The sequence below is a fragment of the Hemitrygon akajei genome, chromosome 25 (genome assembly GCF_048418815.1).
Source record: "Hemitrygon akajei chromosome 25, sHemAka1.3, whole genome shotgun sequence".
In the NCBI taxonomy this organism is placed as follows: domain Eukaryota; kingdom Metazoa; phylum Chordata; class Chondrichthyes; order Myliobatiformes; family Dasyatidae; genus Hemitrygon; species Hemitrygon akajei.
This window is the reverse complement of record NC_133148.1, coordinates 40,366,295-40,392,422: the sequence shown is the minus strand read 5'-3', so window position 1 is coordinate 40,392,422 and position 26,128 is coordinate 40,366,295. Positions and strand designations below refer to the sequence as shown.

The window sequence follows — 26,128 nt, the reverse complement described above, 5'->3', positions numbered from 1 at the left end:
TTAATATCTTTGCCATCAGGAAGAAGGCACAGGAGCCTCAGGATTCTCATCACCAGGGTCAAAAACAATTACTACCCCCTCAACCACCAGGCTTTTGACCCTGGAACACATCTTGAAAAGGGATATCTTCATTCAACTTCATTTTGACCATCACTGAACTGTTCCCACAACCAGTGGGCTCACTTTCAAGGGCTCTTCATCTCATGTTCTCAATATTTATTGCTTATTTATTTATTATTATTATTGTTTCTTCTTTTAGTACTTACACAATTTGTTGCCTTCTGCACCCTGGTTGAATGACCACGTTGGGCAGTCTTTCATTAATTCTGTAATTGTTACTATACTATAGATTTATTGAGTACGCCCACAGGAAAATGAATCTCAGAGTTGCACGTGGTGACCTATATGTATTTATAATAAAAAATTTATTTTGAGTTTTGAATATGCTCTCTTCTCATTACTGCCATTAACAGATTTAGTACGTACATTCAATTTGTCTGAAAAATGTATACAATATACATCCTGAAATTCCTTTTTCAGGAGGGAGTCCTTCTTCATCTTTCTGAACTCCGTCAAGTACAGGCTCGGAAACATCAAATGTTGACCATTTGTTAAGCCTCTCGTACCTGGGATTAGTCTTACGAACCCTCTCTGACCCCTCGCCAGCACCCACACATTTAATACAGGTAAGTGTGAGGTTTTTCACTTCAGTAGGACCAACCAGGGCGGGTGAACGGGGGTGCGCTGAGGATTGTGGTAGAACACAGGGATCTGGGAATACAGGTCCATAATTCATTGAGAGTGGCGTCACAGGTAGACAGGGTCGTAAAGAAACCTTTTGGCACATTGGCCTTCATGAATCAATCCTCATTAGCAGTATTGTTTGCAGTTTTCCTGTGTACCTACAGGAAAGACGTAAACAAGCTTGAAAGAGTACAGAGGAAATTTACAGCGATGTTGCCAGGTCCTGAGTTATAAGGAAAGATTGAATAGGTTAGGGACTTTATTCCTTGGAATGTAGAAGATAGAAGGGAGATTTGATAGAAGTGTACAAAATAATGAGGAGTACAGGCAGGGTAAATCCAAGCAGGCTTTTTCCACTGAGGTTGGGTGGGACTACAACCAGAGGTCGTGGGTTAAAGGTGAGAGGTGGGAGTTTGAGGGGAACGTGAAGGGAAGCCTTTTCACTCAGAGGGTGGTGAGAGCGTGGAACGAGCTGCCAACACAAATGGTGCATGTGAGCTTGATTTTAACGTTTAAGAGAAGTTTGGATAGGTACATGGATGGGAGGGGTACAGGGGGGCAATGGTCCGGACGCACGTCGATGGCAATAGGCAGTTTAAATGGTTCAGCATGGACCAGATGGGCCGAAGGGCCTGTTTCTGTGCTGTACTTTTCTATGGCGCTATGACTATCTTTTCCTAGATACGGGTCAAAATTCCAAATGCAGTCTGCCCAGTGCCTCAGCAGGACATCCTTCCTTTCATCTCCCAGCTTTCTCAAAATAAATGCTAACATTGAAGTTGCAATCCTTACTATCAAATCAATCTGCAAGTCAACCTGCAAGGAATGCAGAACTAGGAATACCAATTACCTTTGCACTTCGCATTTCTGAATTCTTACCTTAATTAGACTAAAAACAATCAGTAGTTACTTTATTAGTTACCTCCTGTGTTTAATAAAGAAGCCGCTGAATGTATGTTTGTAGTCTTGGCTGCTGTAATCAAAGATGCAGCCCAGCCTGCTGAGTTCCTCCAGCATGGTGTGCGTTTATAAAATATGCTTGATTAGTTTTGCAATGACTTTAACTGTGTTGAGAACATTATTGCTTTGTGATTTAGACATGTTTAAAAATACAACTATGGAATCACCGAATTTATTAAAAGAAGCTGTTTAACGTCGTAGTGTTTTAGGTTCACATCTTTCCTCTGAAAGTGGTTCTCTGAATTACTGTCACCTTCCTGTCAGACTAGGCTAGCCAATAATTTCTCTCATTAATGAGTCATTGTCGCTCACAGGACGTTATTCTGCTTACCACACCCTTTTCTGTAACTCTAGGGTCTGTTGTACGTGAAGATCCCAGGAGGTTAGCCGTTTCTGACATACTCAAAGTTCCCTGTCTGCCGCCAACAGCCATTCCACAGTCAAAGTCACTGAGGTCACATTTCTTCCCCCATTTTGATATTTGGTCAGAACAACAACTGACCCTCTTGACCATGGCTGCTTGCCTTTATGCATTGAGATGCTGCCACGCGATTGGCTGATGAGATATCTGCATTAGCGAGGTGTACAGGTGCACTTAGTACAGTGGCTGCTGAGGGTAGATCCCCCCCACTTCCTACCCCAGTGCCTGACATTACAGTTCCCGATGGTTCAGCTGGATGTAGCTTTATTGGCTTGGGCTCAGCTTGATCTTATTTTTAGACCATTGTCATGAAGGATTAACAGTTAGAGGCATCAAGCTCACCTACTAACCTCTTGTTTAAGAGCCATGGAAAACAACAGCACAGAAACCAGCCCTTCGGCCCATCTAGCCCCATGCTGGCCCATTTAAACTGCCTAGTCCCATCAACCTGCACTGGGACCATAGCCCTCCATACACTACAATCAACAGTGCACGCACCACTTGTGCTGGCAGCTCGTTCCGCACTCTCACCACCCTCTGAGTGAAGAAGTTTCCCCTCGTGTTCCCCTTAAACTTTTCACCTCTCACCTCTGGTTGTAGTCCCGCTAAACTTCAGTGGAAATTTACCCTATCTATACCCCTCATAATTTTGTATACCCTATCAAATCTCCTCTCAATCTTCTACGCCCCAAGGAATAAAGTCCTAACCTACTCAATCTTTCCTTATAACTCAGGACCCCCAGCCCCAGCAACATCCTTGTAAATTTTCTCTGTACTCTTTCAACCTTATTTACATCTTTCCTGTAGGGAGGTGACCAAAACTGCACCCAATACTCTAAATTAGATATAATCTTCATACAACTTAAACGTATCACGCCATGTCCTGTCCTCAGTACTTTGACTTGGGGAGGCCAATGCGCCACAAGCTTTCTTTACGATCCGATCTACCCATCACACCACTTCCAATGAATGCCGTAATTAACTCCCGCAGCTCCTGAAAGGAATCCCAGACCCTGACAAGTTCCCGCGTGAAAAGATTTTTCCTTAAGTGACTCTGAACGTTTAATAGCTCAGCAATTGAAGTAACCTCGTCTGTCTGCACAAGGCCCAGGCTTCTCCCCTATCTGATAAAGTCTCTTCAGCTTTGCTCTCACGCCTCCCCCAGCAGGTGGATTCCACCTCCCCATCTGCAAAAACCATCCCCACACATGATGGTTGTCCACCAGGCCTGCCGATGATTGGAAACCAGTGCGGGGGATTTTTTAAAGTGGAAAAGCAGTTCCACTCTCTCAAACTCAGAAGTCTGGGTCCAGTGGTACAAACAAGCGTCACAAACTGGGGGTCTTCCTTGTTTGTAGCGGATGACCGTGACGTCTTCTGTGTCCTGTCAAGCCATTTGCTCCCCATGGAGCGTCGTAGATCCATCTTCCTGGCCGTTCCAGATCTGCCCAGTCCGCCGGAGCTGACTTCCCATGCTAGGACAGGGGTATGAGGCTGCTGGCTACCATCACAGGTCGAAGTGGAGAAGAACTTAATGAAATTAAGTGACCATTTTAATCGGTACACTTGTACACCTGCTTTTTAACGCAAGTATCTAACCAGCCAATCACGTGGCAGCAACTCAATGTATAACCGCATGCAGACATGGTCAAGAGGTTCAGTTGCTGGTCAGGCCAAACATCGGAACGGGGAAGAAGTGTGATCTAAGTGACTTTGTCCCCGGGATAATTGTTGGTGCCAGATGGGGGGGGTGTGAGTATCTTTAGAAATTGCTGTTCTCCCAGGATTTTCACAGATATCAGTATAAAGTTGACTGAGAGTGGTTTGAGAAACATAAAAAACATCAAGTGTAGATGAGAACACCTTGTTAACGAGAGAGGTCAGAGAAAAATGGCCGGACTGGCTCAAGCTACCTAATAAAGTGGCCACGGAGCATAGGATTATTTTAACCAGGTGCTCAATATTCTACACTGGCCATTTACAATTAGCACCAAGTTCTTACAGGTTGCTATCGTCGGGGTGTAAACAGGGACAAGCTCCCACCACCGAGTAAGTGCTCGCGATAGTGTGCAACTTAAATAGCTTCTGACAACCAAGTTCTTCACGGGCGGTTTAGCTTCTAAGCCTGGCAGAACCTCTTCTACTGACAGGAGGAGGAGCAAAGGCGGTGGTGGGGGTGGAGGGGAGAGCCTGCTGCACGGGCAACAGTTCGCTCTCCATATCGTACTGGCACGGCTTGCGTATCTAGACAGCCAGGATGCAATGTCCATTGCCGACCCTAGCCAACAGAGGCCTCACGCTGATCGGAGTTCAGAAATTGCTCCTGCCACTCCCACAGAACTACCAATCACTGCACAGCCGACGTAATGATGACTGAGTCCGCTTCCGGTAAGTTCTAACTCTTAAGCGCCTGGTCTGTTTATGGGGCCGGTGCGGTGGCTTAGCGGTCAGCGACCCGGGTTCAATTCCTGCCACTGCCTGTAAGGAGTTGGTGCAGCGCCTTCTCCCCGTGACCGCAGGGGTTTCCTCCCGGCGCTCCGGACCCCTCCCACACCCCACAAATGTACGGCATAGTTGGGTGTAATTGGGCAGTGTGGGCTGACTAGGCCGGAAGGGCTGAAACTGCACTGTATCTCTACATAAATAGATATAAATTACCACGAGTCCCTTCACTTTAGAGAGATGATACCGTTTCAACCTGTACTTCACTGGTCAGTTCAGTTCAGTTTCAGTTTATTGTCATTTAGAAACCACAAATGCAATGCATTTTAAAAATGAGACAACGTTCCTCCAGAATGATATCACAAGAGCACACGACAAAACAGACTACACCAGAAAATCCATGTAACATTTGACAATCCCCAATCCAGAGTCCAGAGAGGCTGCTGCATATTAATGCCTTGTGCAGGAAGGCACAGAGTCGACTGTACTTCCTAAGAAGGTTGGCATCATTCAATGTCTGTAGTGAGATGCTGAAGATGTTCTATAGGTCAGTTGTGGAGAGCGCCCTCTTCTTTGTGGTGGCGTGTTGTGGAGGAAGCATTAAGAAGAGGGACGCCTCACGTCTTAATAAGCTGGTAAGGAAGGCGGGCTCTGTCGTGGGCAAAGTACTGGAGAGTTTAACATCGGTAGCTGAGCGAAGGGCGCTGAGTAGGCTACGGTCAATTATGGATAACTCTGAACATCCTCTACAAAGCACCATCCAGAGACAGAGAAGCAGTTTCAGCGACAGGTTACTATCGATGCAATGCTCCTCAGACAGGATGAAGAGGTCAATACTCCCCAATGCCATTAGGCTTTACAATTCTACCGCCAGGACTTAAGAACTTTTTAAAAGCTATTATTAATGCTTTTTGAGATAGTGATTTAGATGCATATCATATTTTTTTTACTGAGTTAAGTATTGTATGTAATTAGTTTTGCTACAACAAGTGTATGGGACATTGGAAAAAAGTTGAATTTCCCCATGGGGATGAATAAAGTATCTATCTATCTATCTATCTATCTATATCAGTCTCCGTGGTGTTGTCAAATGGTGTTATCACTATTTGAGCAGTGGGTGTCTCCTCCCCACCAATGCTTCCCGTTAACAAAGTCGATTAAACACTGTTCCTTTTATTTTTAATGACACACATATAATTTAGACAGCGATTTATTGGCATAGAGTTGAAACTCCCAGAGGATTTCTAACTTACAAAAGATTTCAAAGCTACAAAGGATTTCCAACCACAGGTACAATTCATACAAGGTAAAAAGACACCCCAACAATTTGCAGACAAGTGCGTCATCCATCAGAGAAATCGAAGACTGAGGAATGAATTCTAGATCTTTCTGTCAACTTGTCAATTAGAATCAGAATCACTTTATTGGCGGTATGTGAAACATACGGTAGGCTTATTCAGAAAGTCAGAAGGCATGGGATCCAGGGAAGTTTGGCCAGGTGAATTCAGAACTGGCTTGCCTGCAGAAAGCAGAGGGTTGTGGTGGAGGGAGTACATTCAGATTGGAGGGTTGTGACTAGTGGTGTCCCACAAGGATCTGTTCTGGGACCTCTACTTTTTGTGATTTTTATTAACGACCTGGATGTGGGGGTAGAAGGGTGGGTTGGCAAGTTTGCAAATGACACAAAGGTTGGTGGTGTTGTAGATAGTGTAGAGGATTGTCGAAGATTGCAGAGAGACATTGATAGGATGCAGAAGTGGGCTGAGAAGAGGCAGATGGAGTTCAACCTGGAGAAGTGTGAGGTGGTACACTTTGGAAGGACAAACTCCAAGGCAGAGTACAAAGTAAATGGCAGGATACTTGGTAGTGTGGAGGAGCAGAGCGATCTGGGGGTACATGTCCACAGATCCCTGAAAGTTGCCTCACAGGTAGATAGGGTAGTTAAGAAAGCTTATGGAGTGTTAGCTTTCATAAGTCGAGGGATAGAGTTTAAGAGATGCGATGTAATGATGCAGCTGTATAAAACTTAGTTAGGCCACACTTGGAGCACTGTGTCCAGTTCTGGTCGCCTCACTATAGGAAGGATGTGGAAGCATTGGAAAGGGTACAGAGGAGATTTACCAGGATGCTGCCCGGTTTAGAGAATATGGATTATGATCAGAGATTAAGGGAGCTAGGGCTTTACTCTTTGGAGAGAAGGAGGATGAGAGGAGACATGATAGAGGTGTACAAGATATTAAGAGGAATAGACAGAGTGGACAGCCAGCGCCTCTTCCCCAGGGCACCACTGCTCAGTACAAGAGGACATGGCTTTAAGGTAAGGGGTGGGAAGTTCAAGGGGGATATTAGAGTAAGGCTTTTCACTCGGAGAGTGGTTGGTGCGTGGAATGCACTGCCCGAGTCAGTGGTGGAGGCAGATACACTAGTGAAGTTTAAGAGACTACTAGACAGGTATATGGAGGAATTTAAGGTGGGGGGGTTATATGGGAGGCAGGGTTTGAGGGTCGGCACAACATTGTGGGCCGAAGGGCCTGTAATGTGCTATGTTCTATGTTCTATACCAGAATTGATTGTGCTTCGGGGCCAAGCATAAAACATGGGACAATATCATAACAGACAAATCCTAACAATTCCCCAATGCTCTCCTGACAATTCCTAACAATTCCCTAACAATTCCTAACACTTCCCTAACAATTCCTAACTACCAACATTGCTTTCCTTTGATTAAATCATGGACCAACAAGAACCTTATTGTTCCCTTGTTTACGACAAGGAATATTGGTTAGAACTTCTAGTAAATTCTTCACCCCCTCCCCTTCTTTCTTTTTCCAATCCTCATTTGGGCTCCCCTCTTACCCTTTCTCTTCTTCTCCCCTGCTCATCGGCTCCTTTGTGGTTGCCTCCTCCTTCCCTTTCTCCCGTGGTCCACACTCCTCCCTTTTCTGATTCTTTCTTCTTCAGACCTTTACTTCTTCCACCCATCAACTTTTCAGCTTCTCACTTCAACCCCCTCCCCCACTCACCCACCTTCCCCCCTCACCTGGTTTCACCTATCTCCTACCGGGTTGTACGCCATACCCCCCCCCACCCCCACCCCCAAACTTTTTATTCTGGCGTTTTCTCTGTTACTTTCCAATCCTGGTGAAGAATCTGGGCCTGAAGCTTCATTTAGTCTTCTCCATGGACGCTGCCAGAGCTGCTGAGTGCGTGCGTGTTGTCAGGCTAGAAGCTTAACTTAGTCAAAAACAACCCTGGGACTCTGGAAAGAGCATTTCTGCTGTGTTAGAAGTCTGAGGTTCACAACAAACTCTTTGTCTTTGGTACATGAGTGTTCATTAGTGAACCACAGTAACGGATTTTGTGAGCAGCATTGTGGTATTATGGTATCAGAATACAAACAAACTATATTTCAGCTTTGTGGTGTCTAATGTGGTGTCCTCAAGATCTACTTACGCACGACGCGTTGCGTTCCTGTCTCAAAACATCTATCTGCCTGCAGACCTATTTTCATTTCGTGGGTGGCAATGACATCATCAGGTAGTAGAAAACGTGGCCACGGCTCAGTCTACCGCGGGTAAAGCCCTCCCCAACACTGAGCACAACTGCACGGAGAGCAGGATCCTTGATCAGGGACCCCACCACCCAGGACGTGCTCTCTTCTCCCTCCTGCCATCAGGAAGAAGGTACAGGACCAAGACCACCGGGTTAAGGGTCGGTTATTACCCCTCAACCATCAGACTCCTGAACCAGAGGGGATAGCTTACAACCTATACTCTCACTTTCAAAGGCTCTTCATCTCATGTTCTGGATATTTATTGCCTATTTATTAATTAATTTTTCTCTCCATCACACCACTCCCACAGAACAGTGACTGAAACTGTGAGCACACACAAGGACTCAAATACTTGCACCAATGGCACTTTGTGCATTACTGTGTTACTCTGGTGCTGCTGTAACTTATTTTCTGTTACTTATCTATTACCGTCTTGTTTTTATCTACCTCTTTGTTTGATTGCCCGAGAGGAAGCCAAACAGAGTTTCGTTGTACCTATGTATAATGACACTAAAGATCATTCAGTTCAATATTTGCACAGTTTATTGTTTTTTGCACACTGGCCGTCCGTCCTGTTGGGCACAGTTTTTCGTTGACTCTGTTATGGTTCTTGGACTTACTGAGGATGCCCGAAAAAACGAATCTCAGGGCTGTATATCAAGACATATACGTGCTTTGGTAATAAGTTTGCTTTGGACTTTTTGAACTTCGAACTTTTTTGCCCATTTCCCTCCACAGATGCTGCCCGACCCACTGAGGTCTCCAGTAGAATATCAGATCACTTTATTTATTTATTTATTTATTGTGCTACCGCGCAGAATAGGTCATTCCGTCCCTTCGAACCGCGCTGGCTGGCAACTCCTGATTTAACCCTGGACTAACCCCAGGACAGTTTACAATGACCGATTAACCTGCCAATCGGTACGTCTTTGGACTGTGGGAGGAAACCAGAGCACCCGGAGGAAACCCACGTGCACGTGGGGAGGAATGTACAGAGGACTCCGGAACCCTAACGCTCCCCCCGGCTGCAATAGCGTCGCGCTAACTGCCTCGTTACGCTGGCGCCGGAACGTGTGGCAACACTTGTGGGCTGCCCCCTCCCCGGAACACCCTCGAGTGCGCTGGTTGTTAATGCAAATGGCGTGATCTGCGGCTTGTTTCGACATTATCGTAATAAATGACACCACTATTGTAGGCCGTATCTCGGGTAATGACGAGTTTGAGTACAGAGAGGAAATTAAGAACCTGGTGGCATGGTGCAAAGACAATAACCTATCCCTCAACGTCAGCAAGACGAAGGAATTGGTTGTTGACTTCAGAAGGAGTAGCGGACCGCACGACCATCTACATCGGTGGTGCGCAGGTGGAACAGTTCAAAAGCTTTAAGTTCTTCGAGGTGAATATCACAAATGACCTGACTTGGTCTAACCAAGCAGAGTCCACTGCCAAGAAGACCCACTTTTCTGGGGTCAAAGGCCTTTACTTCCTGAGAAAGCTGAAGAAATTTGGCCTGTCCCCTAAAACCCTCACTAATTTTTATAGATGCACCGTAGAAAGCATTCTTCTAGGGTGCATCACATCCTGGTATGGAAGTTGTCCTGTCCAAGACCCGAAGAAGCTGTAGAAGATCATGAACACAGCCCAGCACATCACACAAACCAATCTTCCATCCTTGGACTCACTTTACACCGCACGCTGTCAGAGCAGTGCTGCCAGGATAATCAAAGACATGACCCACCCAGCCAACACACTTTTTGTCCCTCTTCCCTCCGGGAGAAGGTTCAGGAGCTTGAAGATTCGTACGGCCAGATTTGGGAACAGCTTCTTTCCGACTGTGATAAGACTGCTGAACGGATCCTGACCCGGATCTGGGCCGTACCTTCCAAATATCCAGACCTGACTTGCACTACCTTACTTTCCCTTTTCTATTTTCTAATTATGATTTATAATTTAAATTTTTATTATATTTACTCCGATTTGTACTTCAGGGAGTGCGGAGCACAGAATCACATATCGCCGTAATGATTGCACGCTCTAGCATCAATTGTTTGTCGACAATAAAGTAATAATAAATAAATAAACTTGAACCTCGAGAATTTAATTCACTTCTGCCAGTTGTTCGGTCATCTCAACCCCTTTCTCTCTGTTTCTTTCAGACCGGCTTCGCGATGAGCTCCACAGTAAGTCCAGTGACGAATGGGAATGAGTCCGTCGGTCCTGGCGACCCCTGCAATCAGACCATGTGTGGAATTCAGCTTGGGGTATACGGCGTAGCATTAGCGGTAATGTACAGCGTCACCTTTATTGTGAGCGTGACCATGAACTGTCTGACTCTGTGGCCAATCATCTTACAAGTGAAGCAGAGGAACACTCTCGGAATTTACCTTTTAAGCCTCACCATATCCGATCTCCTCTATGCTTTGACTATCCCCCTCTGGATCATCTACTATTATAATGGCCACCGGTGGAACTTTGGGCCGATCACTTGCTACCTCTCAGGGTTCATCTTCTACTCCAATGTCTACATCAGCATCCTGCTTCTCTGTTGCATCTCCATGGACCGCTACCTCGCCGTCATCTATCCGATGAGATCCCAGAACTTCCGCCGGCCCAGCGTGGCTATAAAGCTCAGCCTCCTTGTATTCCTGTCTGTCTTTGCTATTCATTTCCTCATCCTCTTCGGGACAGTCTTCGACACCAAGCCCGACATGGCCAACCTGACCTGCTTCGAGCACATCCCGCTCGTCAGGCCAGTGGCCATCGCGAACTACGGCCGGGTTTTCATTGGGTTCCTGCTCCCGCTTCTGCTTATGATATTCTGTTACCAGCGGATCTTCAGGGGAATCAGGAAGAGCTTGACTCTTCAGGGAGAGCAAAAGGCCAAAGTGAAGCGGCTCTCGATATCGGTCATCATCATTTTCCTCGTGTGCTTTGGCCCCTATCATCTCATTCTCCTGTTCAGGACAATTAACTTCTCTCTGATGGAATGCACTTGTCACTTTGAAAAGCAAGTTCTTTTCTACTTTAGCATTTCCTTGGCCATCTCCAGCTTCAACAGTGCGTTGGACCCGATCCTTTATGTACTGGTCAGTGACAATGCCAAAAGGGATCTCAGGAGGTCATTTGCCTCAATTGGATATGGAAATTTCAGAAAGAAATCTCAAAGCACGTCTCCAACTTTGTTCAGCAGGGTCACGGTTTGACCTGACCGTGGCCACAACGAGATTAGCATGGTGGCCCAGTCGCTGTCACACAGCTGCGGAGGCCCAGGGTCAGAACGACCCCCGGCACTCTGCACGTGAAGCTTCCGCATTTGCCCAGTGACCACGCGGGCTTCCTGTGACATCCCAAAGACACGTGGGCTGAGGGGGAGGGATAAACAGCCCCTGTAAATTAGAGTGATGCTGGGGTTGATCCAGTCAGTGGGTGGGGTGTAGAATGGAAAGGGGGCTTTTAATGAAGGTAGAACATTCCAGCATAGTACAGACACGATTTCTTGAAAAAGTTCTCAGCTGCTTCCTTCCGTACGGCACGTCGTTTTCCTCTGCTGGCCATTTATAAGTAGTAACTAGTTATGTGAAGGGAGCACTTTGTTCTGTGGTTGTAATGAAGCAAAATCTATTCCCATTTTCCCAGCAGCAATTTTGGAGAGGGAGAGGGAGAGGGACAGAGGGAGAGGGAGGGAGAGAGAGAGGGAATGAGGGAGGGAGGGAGAGAGAGAGAGGGAATGAGGGAGGGAGAGAGGGAATGAGGGGGAGAGAGAGAGAAATGAGGGAGGGAGAGGGACAGAGGGAGAGGGTCAGAGGGAGAGGGAGCGAGAGAGAGGGAATGAGGGAGGGAGGGAGAGAGAGAGGGAATGAGGGAGGGAGAGAGGGAATGAGGGGGAGAGAGAGAAATGAGGGAGGGAGAGGGAATGAGGGAGAGAGAGAAATGAGGGAGGGAGAGGGAATGAGGGAGAGAGAGAGGGATTGAGGGGGAGAGAGAGAGGGAATGAGGGAGATGCAGGCTTGTATGAATGAAGGTCCTGAAGCTACACTGAGAGATAGCCAAGGTCCAGAGATGCCCGGCCATGACTTAGGGCTCCCGCTCATTCTCAAAATATTCAGCTCTCTCTGCTGCAGTCAGGCAAAATCTCTACAACTGATACGAGTTTAGGGTCTATTAAAGAAAATACCGATGGTACCCTGCATTGTACAGTATATGTAAGAGTGCATTGAATAGTTTTACCAAAATCAGACCAAACTCATCTCAGACATGTGACTGGAAAATGCTGCTCAGCAAATTTCACAGCTAATGAAACTAGTTTTAGGTTTACAGATCAACGTTTGCATTGTAACTTGGAATCACTTGAAATACAATGAATTTTAAAATGTTCCTTTTTATGTTTTGAAGAATTATTTTATTACATTACATTTCGAGCCTCTGCTTGCGTGTGTTTGTACACGTCTGTGTGCGTGTATGCGTGTGCACATATGTATGTAGGTGTTGCGAGCAGGTATGGCGTGCAGGCACGTGTGTTTGAGCGTGGCTGCATGTCTGTACGTGCGTGAGTATGCAAACGTGCATGTGGGTGTGTGCAAGACTGTGAGTGCATGTGTGAGCATGTGAGAAATGCACACGAGTGTGTGTGTGCGTGCGTGTGCAGGTGTGAGCACACGTGTGTTTGCGTGTGCGTGTTTATGCACATGTGTGTTCTAATCTTTACTTAACACATTATTTGGTGTTTAAGAAGTGAAATTATATTCAGTTCAGCTTGCAAGAGAATTATTTTGTTTGATTGTCCAGACCAGGACAGCATTACAAACGTGCCCAGCAACAGCCATCTCCAACAAGGAGAGTCCAGTCGCCCTTTGTTGATAATCATCAGCTTTGTGTGTTAGAGTCGTAGAGTCACAGAAAAGTACAGCACAGAAACAGGCCCTTCAGCCCATCTAATCCATGCTGAACCATTTAAACTGCCTGCTCCCATCAACGGGATCACAACCCTCCGTACCTCTCCCATCCACGTACCCATCCAAACTTCTCTTAAACGTTGAAATCGAGCTCGCATGCACCACTTGTGCTGGCAGCTCGTTCCACACTCGCATGACCCTCTGAGTGAAGAGGTTTCCCCTCATGTTTTCCTTAACCTTTTCACCTTTCACCCTTCACCCACGACCTCTGGTTGTAGACCCACCGAATCTCAGTGGAGAAAGCCTGCTTGCATTTACCCTGTCTATACCCCTCACAATGTTGTATACCTCTATCAAATCTCCTCTCAGTCTTCTATGTTTCAAGGAATAAAGTCTTAACCTAGAACATAGGAGTGGGGTGACAACCACAACAGACTTCGAGGCATGTGGTCCCGGGTTGAAATCCAGCCGAGTCCTTGCCCGCTTTCCATCTGTGCTGGGTTCCATCCATTTCGCAACTTGGCCTCGTGAAAAACAGATAGATGCTAGAAAAATGACAAGGTTGCCACAAGGCACAAAGGGGAACAAAGCTAGAACGGAAAGGGTTGAGAGGAGGTCCTCAGAGTCCTCTGGGAGGCACCAATGTGTCACAGAGTTACCAACATTCTGGTTCAGCCTAGCGTTGCAAAGAGTCAGAGAAAAGTACAGCCCGAAACAGGCCCTTCAGCCCTTCTAGCCCATGCTGGCACATGTAAAGGGCCTACTCCCATCGAGACCACAGCCCTCCGTACCCCTCCCATCCACGTACCTGTCCAAACTTCTCTTCAATGTTGAAATCGAGCTGGCATGCACCACTTGTGCTGGCAGCTCGTTCCGCACCCTCAGACACATCCTTACCAGTCTTGTGGTTCAACTCTATCGTCACGGTGCCAAAAGCACACGAGAAGCTGATTCCCCTGCGGTGAGTGACTCACCTCCTGACACCACAGAGCTCAGCACAGGTCAGCAATGATCTGTAATTCCATTTTGTTTTATTGTTTATTCAGACCAGCTTCAGGCCTTCATCCGTACAAGCCTGCGTCACCCATCTTAGAACTCCAAACCCCTCTTTGGACTGTGTGAGGAAACCCACGCAGTCACAGGGAGAACGTGCGAACTCCTCATCGACAGCGGTGGTGTTGAACCCGGGTAGTTTGAACTGACCGCCACGCAGCCGTGCGCTTCCTCCTGCTTTCGGACGGTGACGGAACTGAACCCTCGTCGCCAACGCTGAGCAAAAACGTTACGCTAGCCGCTAGGCTACCCTGCCATCCCAAAACCATTCTGAAAAAGTAATTGAAAAACACATGGACCCCATACAGGCTGCAATGGAACTGAACCCAGGTTACTGGCGCTACGCCAACCGTTACGATGCCGTGAACGATCCTCAGCAGGTCATTGAATTTAAGTCACGATCGGATTTGAACTCAGTTCACTGCATTGTTTGCCCAGTGTATCAGTTTACTAATCTGACTCATCTGGCAACTTTTCCACGACACCACCTATCAGACAGGGACTTTTTAATACTCTCCACTCGCGTGGCAGCTCATGTAAGCTCGGCCCCGTTCAGGACAAAGCAACCTATTTCATTGACCCCACTCACCACCCCCATCCCCATCCACAACTGCTTTGTTTTGCAGCTTCAAAACATTAAACTAATTCGAAGGAAGACTCGGGAGTCTGGGACTGCGGATCTAACTTTGTGTCTACTTTCAGCACCTATCACATGGTAGCGTGATGACGTATGCCATTTACTTACTTTTACAGTAATTATTTAAATGAACACAAATGCTTAATCAACCAATATACAAGATCACTCAACTATTATTAGAATATTAAATACACCACAATAACGTTAACCATCCATTTGATCCACCACAGGCGCAATGCAGGGCAGTTTTTCTCCCCCGGGTCTTTTCAATGGCACACGGTTCTATTCCAACGGGACGCCACGGTAGCATTGTGGTTAGCGTTACAGCGCCAGCAACCCGGGTTCAACTCCACCGCCGTCTGCGAGGGGCTTCACGTTCCCCCCGTGACCTCGTGGTTTTCATCCAGGTGCTCCAGTCTCCCCCCGCTTCCCAAAGACATACGGGCCGGTAGGTTAATTGGTGCAACTGGGCAGTGCAGGCTCGCTGGGTCGGAAGGTCCCGTTACCGTGCTGTCGTTATGTGACGTGTCGTCTTTCCATGACCGTGATTGTTCTTGGCAAATTTTTCTACAGAAGTGGTCTGCCATTGCCTTCTTCTGGGCAGTGTCTTTACAAGACGGGTGACCCCAGCTGTTATCAACACTCTTCAGAGATTGTCTGCCTGGCGTAAGTGGTCGCATAACCAGGACTTGTGATCTGCACCGGCTGCTCATACGACCATCCACCACCTGCTCCCATGGGTTCACATGACCCTGATCGGGGGCTAAGCAGGTGCTACACCTTGCCCAAGGGTGACCTGCAGGCTAGCGGAGGGAAGGAGCGTCTCACACCTCCTTTGGTAGAGACGTATCCCATCCCATGTTACCAAGCTGTATCTCTAAATCATCAAAACCCAATAGGCTTTACCACCAAAAAGCCCCAGTGATTAATATTGCTGTCTGTGGACTCCTCTCCCAGTTGTCCAAAGTTTTAACCTTGAAAAATATAAGAGATATAAATGGTGTGGATAGCCTGAGCTATTTCCCAGGGGACATCCATTTAAGGTGAGCAGAGGAACATTTCTGGGGAGGTCAGAGGTAGACCTTTTACAAGAACCTATCAACCTCTGCCTTAAATACACCCAACAACCCGGCCTCCACAGCTGCCTGAGATAACATATTCCACAAATTCACCACCCTTTAGCTAAAGAAGTTTCTCCGCACCACTGTTTTGAAAGGGCACCCCTCTATGCTGAGGCTGTGCCCTCTTGCCCCACCATGGGGAACATCCTTTCCACACCTACTCTGTCTAGGCCTTTCAACATTCAATAGGTTTCAATGGGATCGCCCTCGTCCTTCTAAATTCCAGTGAGTACAGACCCAGAGCCATCAAACGTTCCTTGTATGATAACCCTTTCTTTCCTGGAATCATCCTTGTGAACCTCCTCTGGACCCTCTCCAATGCCAGCACATCTTTTCTAAGATGAGGGGCCCAAAACTCTTCACAATACTCAAGGTGAGGCTTCACCAGTGCCTTATAAAGCCTCAGCATCACATCCCTGCTCTTGTATTCTAGACCTCTCGAAATGAATGCTAACATGGCATTTGCCTTCCTCACCACCGACTCAACCCCCAAGTTGTGATGACTGTGGTGACTCTAGTGAGGACTGGAATCATTTACACACAGGAAGTTTCCACACTTATTGTCTCTGTAGAGGCACTGGTCGTGACCTTCCAGATCCTCTTCGGCCCTCCCCAGACGATCCCCTGAGTCGTAGAGAGAGGTACAGCATGTTAGCTGGTGCTTTGGCCCACAGTGATTATCAGCACCATTTATACTGATCCATTTAAGAAACTTGCATTTAGATGGCACAGTAAGAGATGCTACTGTTACGTACCCCGTAACTGGGTGTCTGACCAGCAGAGAAAGAAGAATCCGTTGGAGTCTGGTGGTATTATATTCAAAAGTGTTTATTAGTAAAATAAGCAAAACAAAGACTGGAGTGGTACTAACATTCTTGCAGGAAAGTTTGCTAGAGCTGCTCGGGGGGAGGGGGTTTAAACTAAATTTGCAGGGGGCAGGGATCCAGAATGTGAGAGAGGATAGCGAGAGGAAGAATAAAGGACAGGTGGGGACTACACGGTTCCGGAATATTAAGTGTGTAGTAGAGGAAGGTGGGACGGAACAAGTGATAAGGAGGACTCATGTACAGAGGGATGGTCTGACGGAACATGGAGTTAAATGTGTTGAAAGAATAAGTAAAGTTAGGAAGGGCAACAAAATTCAAGGGGCGTATAGCCCGATGGGAGTTCGGGGAGCTGGGTTAAGCACAATAGGCAGCGATTCAAACAGAGAGAGGAGAAATGGGCTGAAAATTCTATATCTGAATGCACGAAGTGTCAGAAATAAGGCGGATGAGCTTGAAGCTCAGGTGCGAATGGGTAACTATGATGTTGTTGGGATAACGGAGACATGGCTGCAGGGAGATCAGACCTGGGAAATGAATGTACAAGGGTATACGTGCTATCGTAGGGACAGAAATGTGGGCAGAGGGGGTGGGGTGGCCCTGTTGGTGAGGAATGAGATTCAGTCCTTTGCAAGGGGGGACATAGGGTCAAGAGAAGTAGAGTCTGTGTGGATAGAACTGAGGAACAGTAAGGGCAAAAGGACCCAAATGGGTGTTGTCTACAGGCCACCAAACAGTAGCATGGATATTGGGTGCAAGTTGAATAGGGAGTTAACATTGGCATGTGGCAAAGGTAATGTCGCAGTAGTTATGGGGGATTTCAACATGCAGGTGAACTGGGAGAATCAGGTTGGTGCTGGACCACAGGATAGGGAGTTTGTAGAGTGCCTACGGGATGCATTCTTGGAACAGCTTGTACGAGAGCCAACCAGGGACAAGACTATTCTAGATTTAGTGTTATGTAATTAACAGGATTTGATAAGCGATCTCGCAGTAAAGGAGCCATTAGGAGGTAGTGATCACAATATGATAAGCTTTTATCTGCAATTTGAGAAGGATAAGGGCAGCTCGGAGGTGTCAGTGTTGCAGATGAACAGGGGAAACTATGGAGCCATGAGGGAGGAGCTGGCCAAAGTTGACTGGACGGATAGCCTAGCAGAAAAGACAGTGGAACAGCAATGGCAGGTATTCTTGGGAATAATGCACAAGTCGCAAAATCAGTTCATCCCCCAGAGAAGGAAGGATTCAAAGGGGGGAAAGGGGCCACAGTGGGTGACAAAGGAAGTCAGAGATTGCATAGCATTAAAAAAAAGGAAATATGACAGAGCTAAGGTGAGTGGGAGGACAGATGATTGGGAAGTTTTTAAGGAACAACAGAACTTAACTAAAAAGACAATATGGGGAGAAAAAATGAGGTACGAACACAAGCTAGCCAGGAATATAAAGGAAGATAGCAAAAGCTTTTTTAGGTATGTGAAGAGAAAGAAGATAGTTAAGAACAATGTTGGGCCCTTGAAGAATGAATTGGGTGAAATTGTTATGGGAAACAGAGAAATGGCAGAAGAATTTAATGAGTACTTTAGATCTGTTCTCACTAAGGAAGACACAAGCAATCTCCCAGATGTATGGATGGGCCAAGGACATAGGGTAACAGAGGAAATGAAACAGATTGACATTCGGAAGGAAACGGTGATGAGAAGACTGATGGGACTGAAGGCTGACAAATCCCCAGGTCCAGATGGTCTGCACCCTAGGGTACTAAAGGAGGTGGCCCTGGAAATTGCGGATGCATTGGTAATCATTTTCCAATGTTCCTTAGATTCAGGATCAGTCCCTGAGGATTGGAGAATGGCTAATGTTATCCCACTTTTTAAGAAAGAAGGGAGGGAGAAAATGGAGAACTATCAACCTGTCAGCCTGACATCGGTGGTGGGAAAGATGCTAGAGTCCATTATTAAGGATGAAATAGTGGCATATCTAGATAGCAGTGATAGGATTGGGCCGAGCCAGCATGGATTTACCAAGGGTAAATCATGCTTGACTAATCTGTTGGAGTTTTTCGAGGATGTAACCAGGAAGTTAGACGGGGGAGATCCAGTGGATGTAGTGTACCTCGATTTTCAGTAGGCATTTGATAAGGTCCCACATAGAAGATTGGTGGGTAAAATCAAAGCTCAGGGCATCGGGGGGAAGGCATTGACATGGATAGAAAACTGGTTGGCAGATAGAAAGCAAAGGGTAGCGGTGAATGGGTGTTTCTCGGAATGGCAGGTGGTGACTAGTGGGGTGCCACAGGGCTCGGTATTGGGACCACAGCTGTTTACCATTTACGTTAACGATTTGGATGAAGGCATAGAAAATAACATCAACAAATTTGCTGATGATACTAAGCTGGGTGGCAGTGTGACATGTGATGAGGATGTTAGGAGAATTCAGGGTGACTTGGATAGGCTGGGTGAGTGGGCAGATACTTGGCAGATGGCATTTAATGTGAATAAGTGTGAGGTTATCCACTTTGGGGGTAAGAACAGGAAGGCAGATTATTATCTGAACGGTGTAGAGTTGGGTAAGGGAGAAATACAAAGAGATCTAGGAGTCCTTGTTCATCAGTCACTGAAGGTGAATGAGCAAGTGCAGCAGGCAGTGAAGAAGGCTAATGGAATGTTGGCCTTTATTACAAAGGGAATTGAGTACAAGAGCAAGGAAATCCTCTTGCATTTGTACAGAGCCCTGGTGAGACCACTCCTGGAGTATTGTGTACAGTTTTGGTCTCCAGGGTTAAGGAAGGACATCCTGGCTGTAGAGGAAGTGCAGCGTAGATTCACGAGGTTAATTCCTGGGATGTCTGGACTGTCTTATGCAGAGAGGTTAGAGAGACTGGGCTTGTACACGCTGGAATTAAGGAGATTGAGAGGGGATCTGATTGCAACATATAAGATTATTAAGGGATTGGACAAGATAGAGGCAGGAAATATGTTCCAGATGCTGGGAGAGTCCAGTACCAGAGGGCATGGTTTGAGAATAAGTGGTAGGTCATTTAGGACAGAGTTAAGGAAAAACTTCTTCTCCCAGAGAGTTGTGGGGGTCTGGAATGCACTGCCTCGGAAGGTAGTGGAGGCCAGTTCTCTGGATGTTTTCAAGAAGGAGCTAGATAGGTATCTTATGGATAGGGGAATCAAGGGATATGGGGACAAGGCAGGAACCGGGTATTGATAGTAATTGATCAGCCATGATCTCAAAATGGCGGTGCAGGCTCGAAGGGCCGAATGGTCTACTTCTGCACCTATTGTCTATTGTCTAATACCAATAATGCAAATATACATATAACACAAGTTAGTATTAAACCTAAAAACGTAGGAATAATAATAATCAATAATAAACAAGCTCTATCCATGTCTAGGGGTAAATGAATTGTCATAGGAAAGTATAGAGTTCAGTTCATAAATGCTGAAGTAGTTATGGTTGTTGTATTGAAATCGTTGGAGAGAGAGAGAGCGAGCGAGATGTAACAGCAACAGCTGCCAAACCTTCCATTGCTTTCTTAATCTGTCGTGTCGTTGTGGCCTTTCAGTTATGACCCCTCTGGTCTTCAGCTAGACCGTTCTTCTGTGGTGGACTCGTCACTCTGGCATGAGTGGACACACACACAAGCCCCCAGCGGCCCTGCTGTAACACTGTGAGCCTTACTGACCGATCTCCTGGTTCGGTCTCCGAAGCCCCCACCTTTCTGTGGGTTCCAACACTCAGTCAGTGTCCACTGGTGTGTCTGAAGGGTGTCTCTCTAGACCTGTCTTTTATCCCCACTCACGGGGTCTCAGCTATCCATCAACTCTGAATGACCGTGTCCATCAAATCAGGCCACTCCTGCTATCTCCTGAGGAATGTTAACAAGCAAAGTAGTAGAAGGTAAATAATCCTTGTAGAAGTCATAATACAGTTAATCAACAGTCTCTCTCCCCCTCTCATCTATAGCAAATGTTCTTGCCTGGGCTTTATCTCTCTCTCTCATGAGCAGCATAGCAACAGCAATAGTTCATAGTTCTCAGGAGGGGAGTTGGGAATGGTTAACTCTGCACCCCATTGTCCATTAGGTCTGTTCATCACTCATAACACTACGTTCTGAGCTATGTGACTTAGTCACATTGCTGGTAGAACCGTTGACGTACTTACCGAAGTAACGCACTAACCCTTAAAGCTCTACTACGCAAGCAAAATCGATCCACGCGTGCTACGGACAGTGATAAGCCCAAGTGCAGAGTAAGGTCTAGAATTAATTCTGACTCAGACTCGAAAATGACACAAACAAAATCAAAAGAGCAAAATCACAAAGAGCGGCACTAGAAATGAAACTGCTGCTGATGAGCTCTGAGGCCTTTAAGTACAAATAGTTCAACTGAACATCAGAGAACGTTTACGGTACACAACCTGAAACTCTTACTCTTCACGTAACAAGAAACCCCAAAGAGCGAACGATAGTAACCGCGGAACCCCAAAGTGCCCCCGCCCCCAACGTGACTTGTGGCGGGCAAGAATTTGCTGTCTGAGTGTTAAGGGAACAGTTTCGGCTAAGCATACTCCGGGGGACTGGAGCGCCGAAGCTTGGTTGGCAGCCGCTGTTCAGTCGAGACTAGGACCCGCTTTATTTTCCTCAAGACGAGGTGAAACGTGCCGTATCCATCAGATCAGATCAGCGAGGGTTGTGCTGGGCAGCCCAAGTGCCACCATGCCTCCAGTGCCAACGCAGTGTGATCACAACTGACTAACCCTCAGCGTGCACCACTGGAATGTGGGAGAAATCCGGAACACCTGGGGGAATCCCATGTGCTCGTGGACAGAACGGTCAGACTCCTTACGGACGGAGACGGGAACTGAACCTACAACTGTTGCGCTAACTGCTACACTACCGTGGTTTAAATATATTTAATGAGGTACCCTCTACTGCTTCCACAGATTCACTACTCCCTGGAAAAGTAGTTTCTCCTCATCTCCGTCCTAAACCTATTCCCCCGAATCTAGAAGCTTTGTCCCCTAGTTTGAAATCCACTCACCAGTGGGAACAACCTTCCTGCCTCTATCGATCTATCCCTTTCATAATTTTATCCGTTTCTATAAGATTCCTTCTCATTCTTCTGAATCCAGTTGACTCAGTCATAGGTTAACCAACATACTTCCATTAGCAACCCGGCGAACCTCCTCTGACTACATCCAAGACCAGTATGCCTTCCCTCGAGGAGACGCGAACTGCACACAGAACCCTGTACATTGCAGCATAATCTCCCTGCTCTTACGTTCAATCCCTCTCGCAAGCATTCTGCTCGCCTTCCTGATGACCTGTTGCTCCCGCGCAAGTGCTCCCAGGCCCCTCTGCACAACGGCGTTATGCAATCCGTCGCAATTCGAATCATCATCCGGTCTTCACCCATAGTTCAGTTCTGGAGTCATCTGTAAACAGTTTGTGTGCTCCTCTGGTGAACCGCATGGGTTTCCTCTGGGCGCTCCGGTTTCCTCCCACAGTCCAAAAATGTACCGGTCGGAAGGTTAACTGGTCATTGAAAATCATCCCGTGATTAGCCTAGGGTTAAGTAGGTGTAGCTTGAACTTCAAAGTGAATTCTATTATCAGATTACATGCAGTATATGTCACCACTTACAACCCTGAGATTCATCTTCCTGCAGGCATACTCAGCAAATCTATAGAATAGTAACTGTAACAGGATCAGTGAAAGATCAACCAGAGTGCAGAAGACAACAAACTCTGCAAATGCAAATATAAATAAATAGCAATAAATAATGAGATATAGAGATAAGAGTTCTGAAAGTGAGGTCATTGGTTGCGGGAAGATTTCAATGATGGGGCAAGTGGGTGTAGTTATCTTCCTCTGGTTCAGCAGCCTGATGATTGAGGGGCAATAACCATTCCTGAACCTGGTTGTGTGGGTCCTGGGGCTCCTGTACCTCCTTCCCGATGACAGCAGCGCAAGGAGAGCATGGCCTGGGTGGTGGGGGTCTCTGACGATGCGTGTTGCTTTCCTGCGACAGCGTTTCACATAGACGTGCTCAACGGTGGGGAGGGCTTTACCCGTGATGGACCGGGCCATATCTACTCATTTTTGTAGGATCTTCCGCTCAAAGGCAATGGTGTTTCCGTACCAGGCTGTGATGCAGCCAGTCAGTACACTCTCCACTACACATCTGTAGAAGTTTGTCGTGCCTGGCTGGTAGGTTGCTTCATGAGGAAAGGTTTGACCGGTTAGCTTTGTGTGCCCACTGGAATTCAGCGGTACGATGGATGTGATGGGGGGGGGGGGGGGGGGGTGGGGAACAGTAGCATGCCAGCCAACACAGCGCTTTACTACGCCAGCTCTGAGACCAGGGTTCAGATCCTGCTGCTGTCTGTAAGGAGTCCGCATGCTCTCCCCATGACCACGTGGGTATTCTCTGAGTACTCCAGTTTCTTCCCACCGTCCAAACACGTACGGGTCAGGGTTAGTTAATTGTGGGCATGCTATGTTGGCACCGAGATTTGAGAGCTGCCCCCAGTACATCTCAGACTGTGTAGATTATTGATGCAAATGGCACAGTTCATTGTATCTACTGCCTGCTACGCTGCTGGCGTTTAGGGCAGCGATGAGGGTCCTCCATCTCTGGTGGTGTTCACGGTCTCCTTCATCATGTCAGTAGCTTCCTCTCGGTTGTCACTCCTGTCAGACATGCAAGTTCCGGGTGGAGACTCAGGAATACTGTCACACTCAGATGTAGAAAGATTCCTCATTGCTGTCTCCGTAACGATTTTGTTTTGAGCAATCAGGGTTGTCAGCCCTGAGCTGAACCTGGGACCACTCTTCATCTGACCTCTACCCTTTGACCTGTTTGGCATGGGTGACCCTACCAAGAGCCAAAGCATAAAGCCCTGACTCCAGCCAACATCGCTCTCCGGGTCACTGAGGCACGCAACGGCAAGAACGTGGCCCTCTAGGAGGACAGTTCCCCATACGTTTCAATATTTCAATTTGCATGTGACAAAGAAGGCTAATCTGAAGTTCCTCTTAAAAAAAATTTCTGTACAAATGTCATCTGGGTTATTAATATCTTTGAGATGTGGACCAGCCTACTTGTAGCATCAGATACAGTAATAAGGCTGAACCTTAATGCCTGATAATACACTCAGGAGTCAAGAAGCTGACTCAGAGTCACAGAGGAAAGGCAAAAAAAAAAATTGCCCTTTTCACTAGTTCCCTAATCCTACTGCTTAATCATCATTATCATCATCATTATGCGCCATGTTGTATGACGTGGGCGTTTGTGGTCTTTCTATGACCATGATTGTTCTTGGCAAATTTTTCTACAGAAGTGGTTTGCCGTTGCCTTCTTCTGGGCAGTGTCTTTACAAGATGGGTGATCCCCAGATATTATCAATATTCTTCAGAGATTGTCTGCCTGGCGTCAGTGGTCGCATAACCAGGACTTGTGATCTGCACCGGCTGCTCATACGACCATCCACCACCTGCCCCCATGGCTTCACCTGACCCTGATCGGGGGCTAAGCAGGTGCTACACCTTGCCCAAGGGTGACCTGCAGGCTAGCGGAGGGAAGGAGCACCTTACACCTCCTTTGGTAGAGACGTAACTCCACTCTACCACCCAAACTTAATCAATACAATTAGGAAAACAGTGAAAAGGCCAAAATCTTTGCCCTTTAATTAATTTAAAATGAGGGCAACCTGCTTATATGGGGGGAGGGTGCTGATGGAATGTGCTGCCAGAAGAAATGGTTCAGGCAGGTACAATATCAGCATTTAAAAGACATTGAAATATTTATATGAATAGGAAATGTTTAATAAGATATTGACCAACTGCAGGCAAATGGGACCAGTTTAGGTGGGTCCCAGGGTTAGCAGGGAGCAGCTGGGTTGAAGGGTTTAATGCTCTGTGGGTTCCCCTCGAGGGTGTTCGCAGGAGCAGGTGGCTGGTGAGGCCGTGGTTAAATGGGGAGACATCTCCCCCTGGTGTTTGGCTGCAGAGCAGGAAGCAAAATACAGTCAAAGACACCAGGTTTCTCTACGTGCTGGGAATTTATTTTTATATATTTATTGACATTCAGCACGGAACAGGCCCTCCCAGCAACCCCAATTTAATCCGAGCCTAATCACGGGACAATTTACAATGACCAATGAACCTACCGACTATTGGTTGGTGGGAGGAAGCCAGGGCAACTGAGAGAAATCCGCATGGTCACAGGGGGAGGAGGTACAAACCCCCCAATCCAGAGTAATACACAATCCAGAGTAACACACAATCCAGAGTAATACACAATCCAGAGTAACACACAATCCAGAGTAATACACACATATTGCTTCCAATGTGACAAGACAGCCTATAGGTGAGAGGTTGACACTCTGACACAGTGGTGCCAGGATAACAACCTCTCCCTCAATGTCCAAAAAAACAAAAGAGCTGATTGTGGATCACAGAAGGAACGGAGAAAGTCTTGCCCCGATCAACATCATTGGGTCTGCAGTTGAGAGGGTGAGGAGTTTCAAGTTCCTCGCTGTACAAATCACCCATGATCTCACCTGGACTGTACACATCGGCTATGTGGCTAAAAAAAGCACAACAGCATCTCGTCCACCTCAGGCGACTGAAAAAGTTCAGTATGAGCCCCCAAGTCCTCGAGACCTTCTACAGGGGCACCATGGAGAGCATCCTGACTGGCTGTACCACTGCCTGGCACCCAACCTCGATCGCTGGGCACTGCAGAGAGGGGTACGGACAGCCCAGTGCATCTGTGGATGTGAACTTCCCTCCACTGAGGAACCAGAATCAGAATCAGGTTTATTATCAGTGGCATGTGATGTGAAATTTGTCAACTTAGCAGCAGTTTAATGCAATACATAATCTAGCACAGAAAAAAAAATAATAATGAATAAAATTGTAAAAATAATAATAAATAAACAAGGCCTGGAAGAGTATCAGGGACACCAGTCACCTCAACCTCCCCAGCAGCTTCCATCTGGCGTTAAAGCCAGGACCAACAGGCCATTAGACTTTTAAATTCACATATCTGTACGTTACAACGGAATCATAACGCAAAGATTTTTACTCCCTCACACTGTGGGATGGATGTAAGATTAAAATAAATTCAAACTTAAATTCAAATTCAATTTTTTTAACAGCTGCGCAGACCAGCCATTACTCTGAGCAGGAAACTCTGACAAGGCCTGAAAACCTTGTTACGCTTTATATAAAAGAAAATTCCAGCTGCTCGGCTACAAAGGCTATGTGCGCGGGACCATTTCAGTCACTGCGCGGCCGAGAACCAGCACAGCTTGGAGGGAACAGTGCCCTACACACACACACACACACACACACACACTCACACACACACACACACACACACACACACACACACACACACACACTCACACACTCACACACACACACACACTCTCACACACACACACACACACACACACACACACGCAC

General features: G+C 46.8%; 1 protein-coding gene across 2 annotated transcripts in view; it reads left to right on the top strand.

Moving 5' to 3' along the window:
* The window catches only part of LOC140716220 (probable G-protein coupled receptor 132), a 50,669-nt gene extending 38,887 nt beyond the window's left edge, over nucleotides 1-11,782 (top strand). For both annotated transcript variants that reach the window (XM_073028841.1, XM_073028840.1), the window contains exons 2-3: nucleotides 541-686; nucleotides 10,277-11,782. In XM_073028841.1, the coding sequence (XP_072884942.1) occupies nucleotides 10,289-11,323 (1,035 nt within the window). In that variant the 5' untranslated portion in view covers nucleotides 541-686; nucleotides 10,277-10,288 and the 3' untranslated portion in view covers nucleotides 11,324-11,782. The remainder of the gene's footprint in view (nucleotides 1-540; nucleotides 687-10,276) is intronic.
* Nucleotides 11,783-26,128: the final 14,346 nt, after the last annotated feature.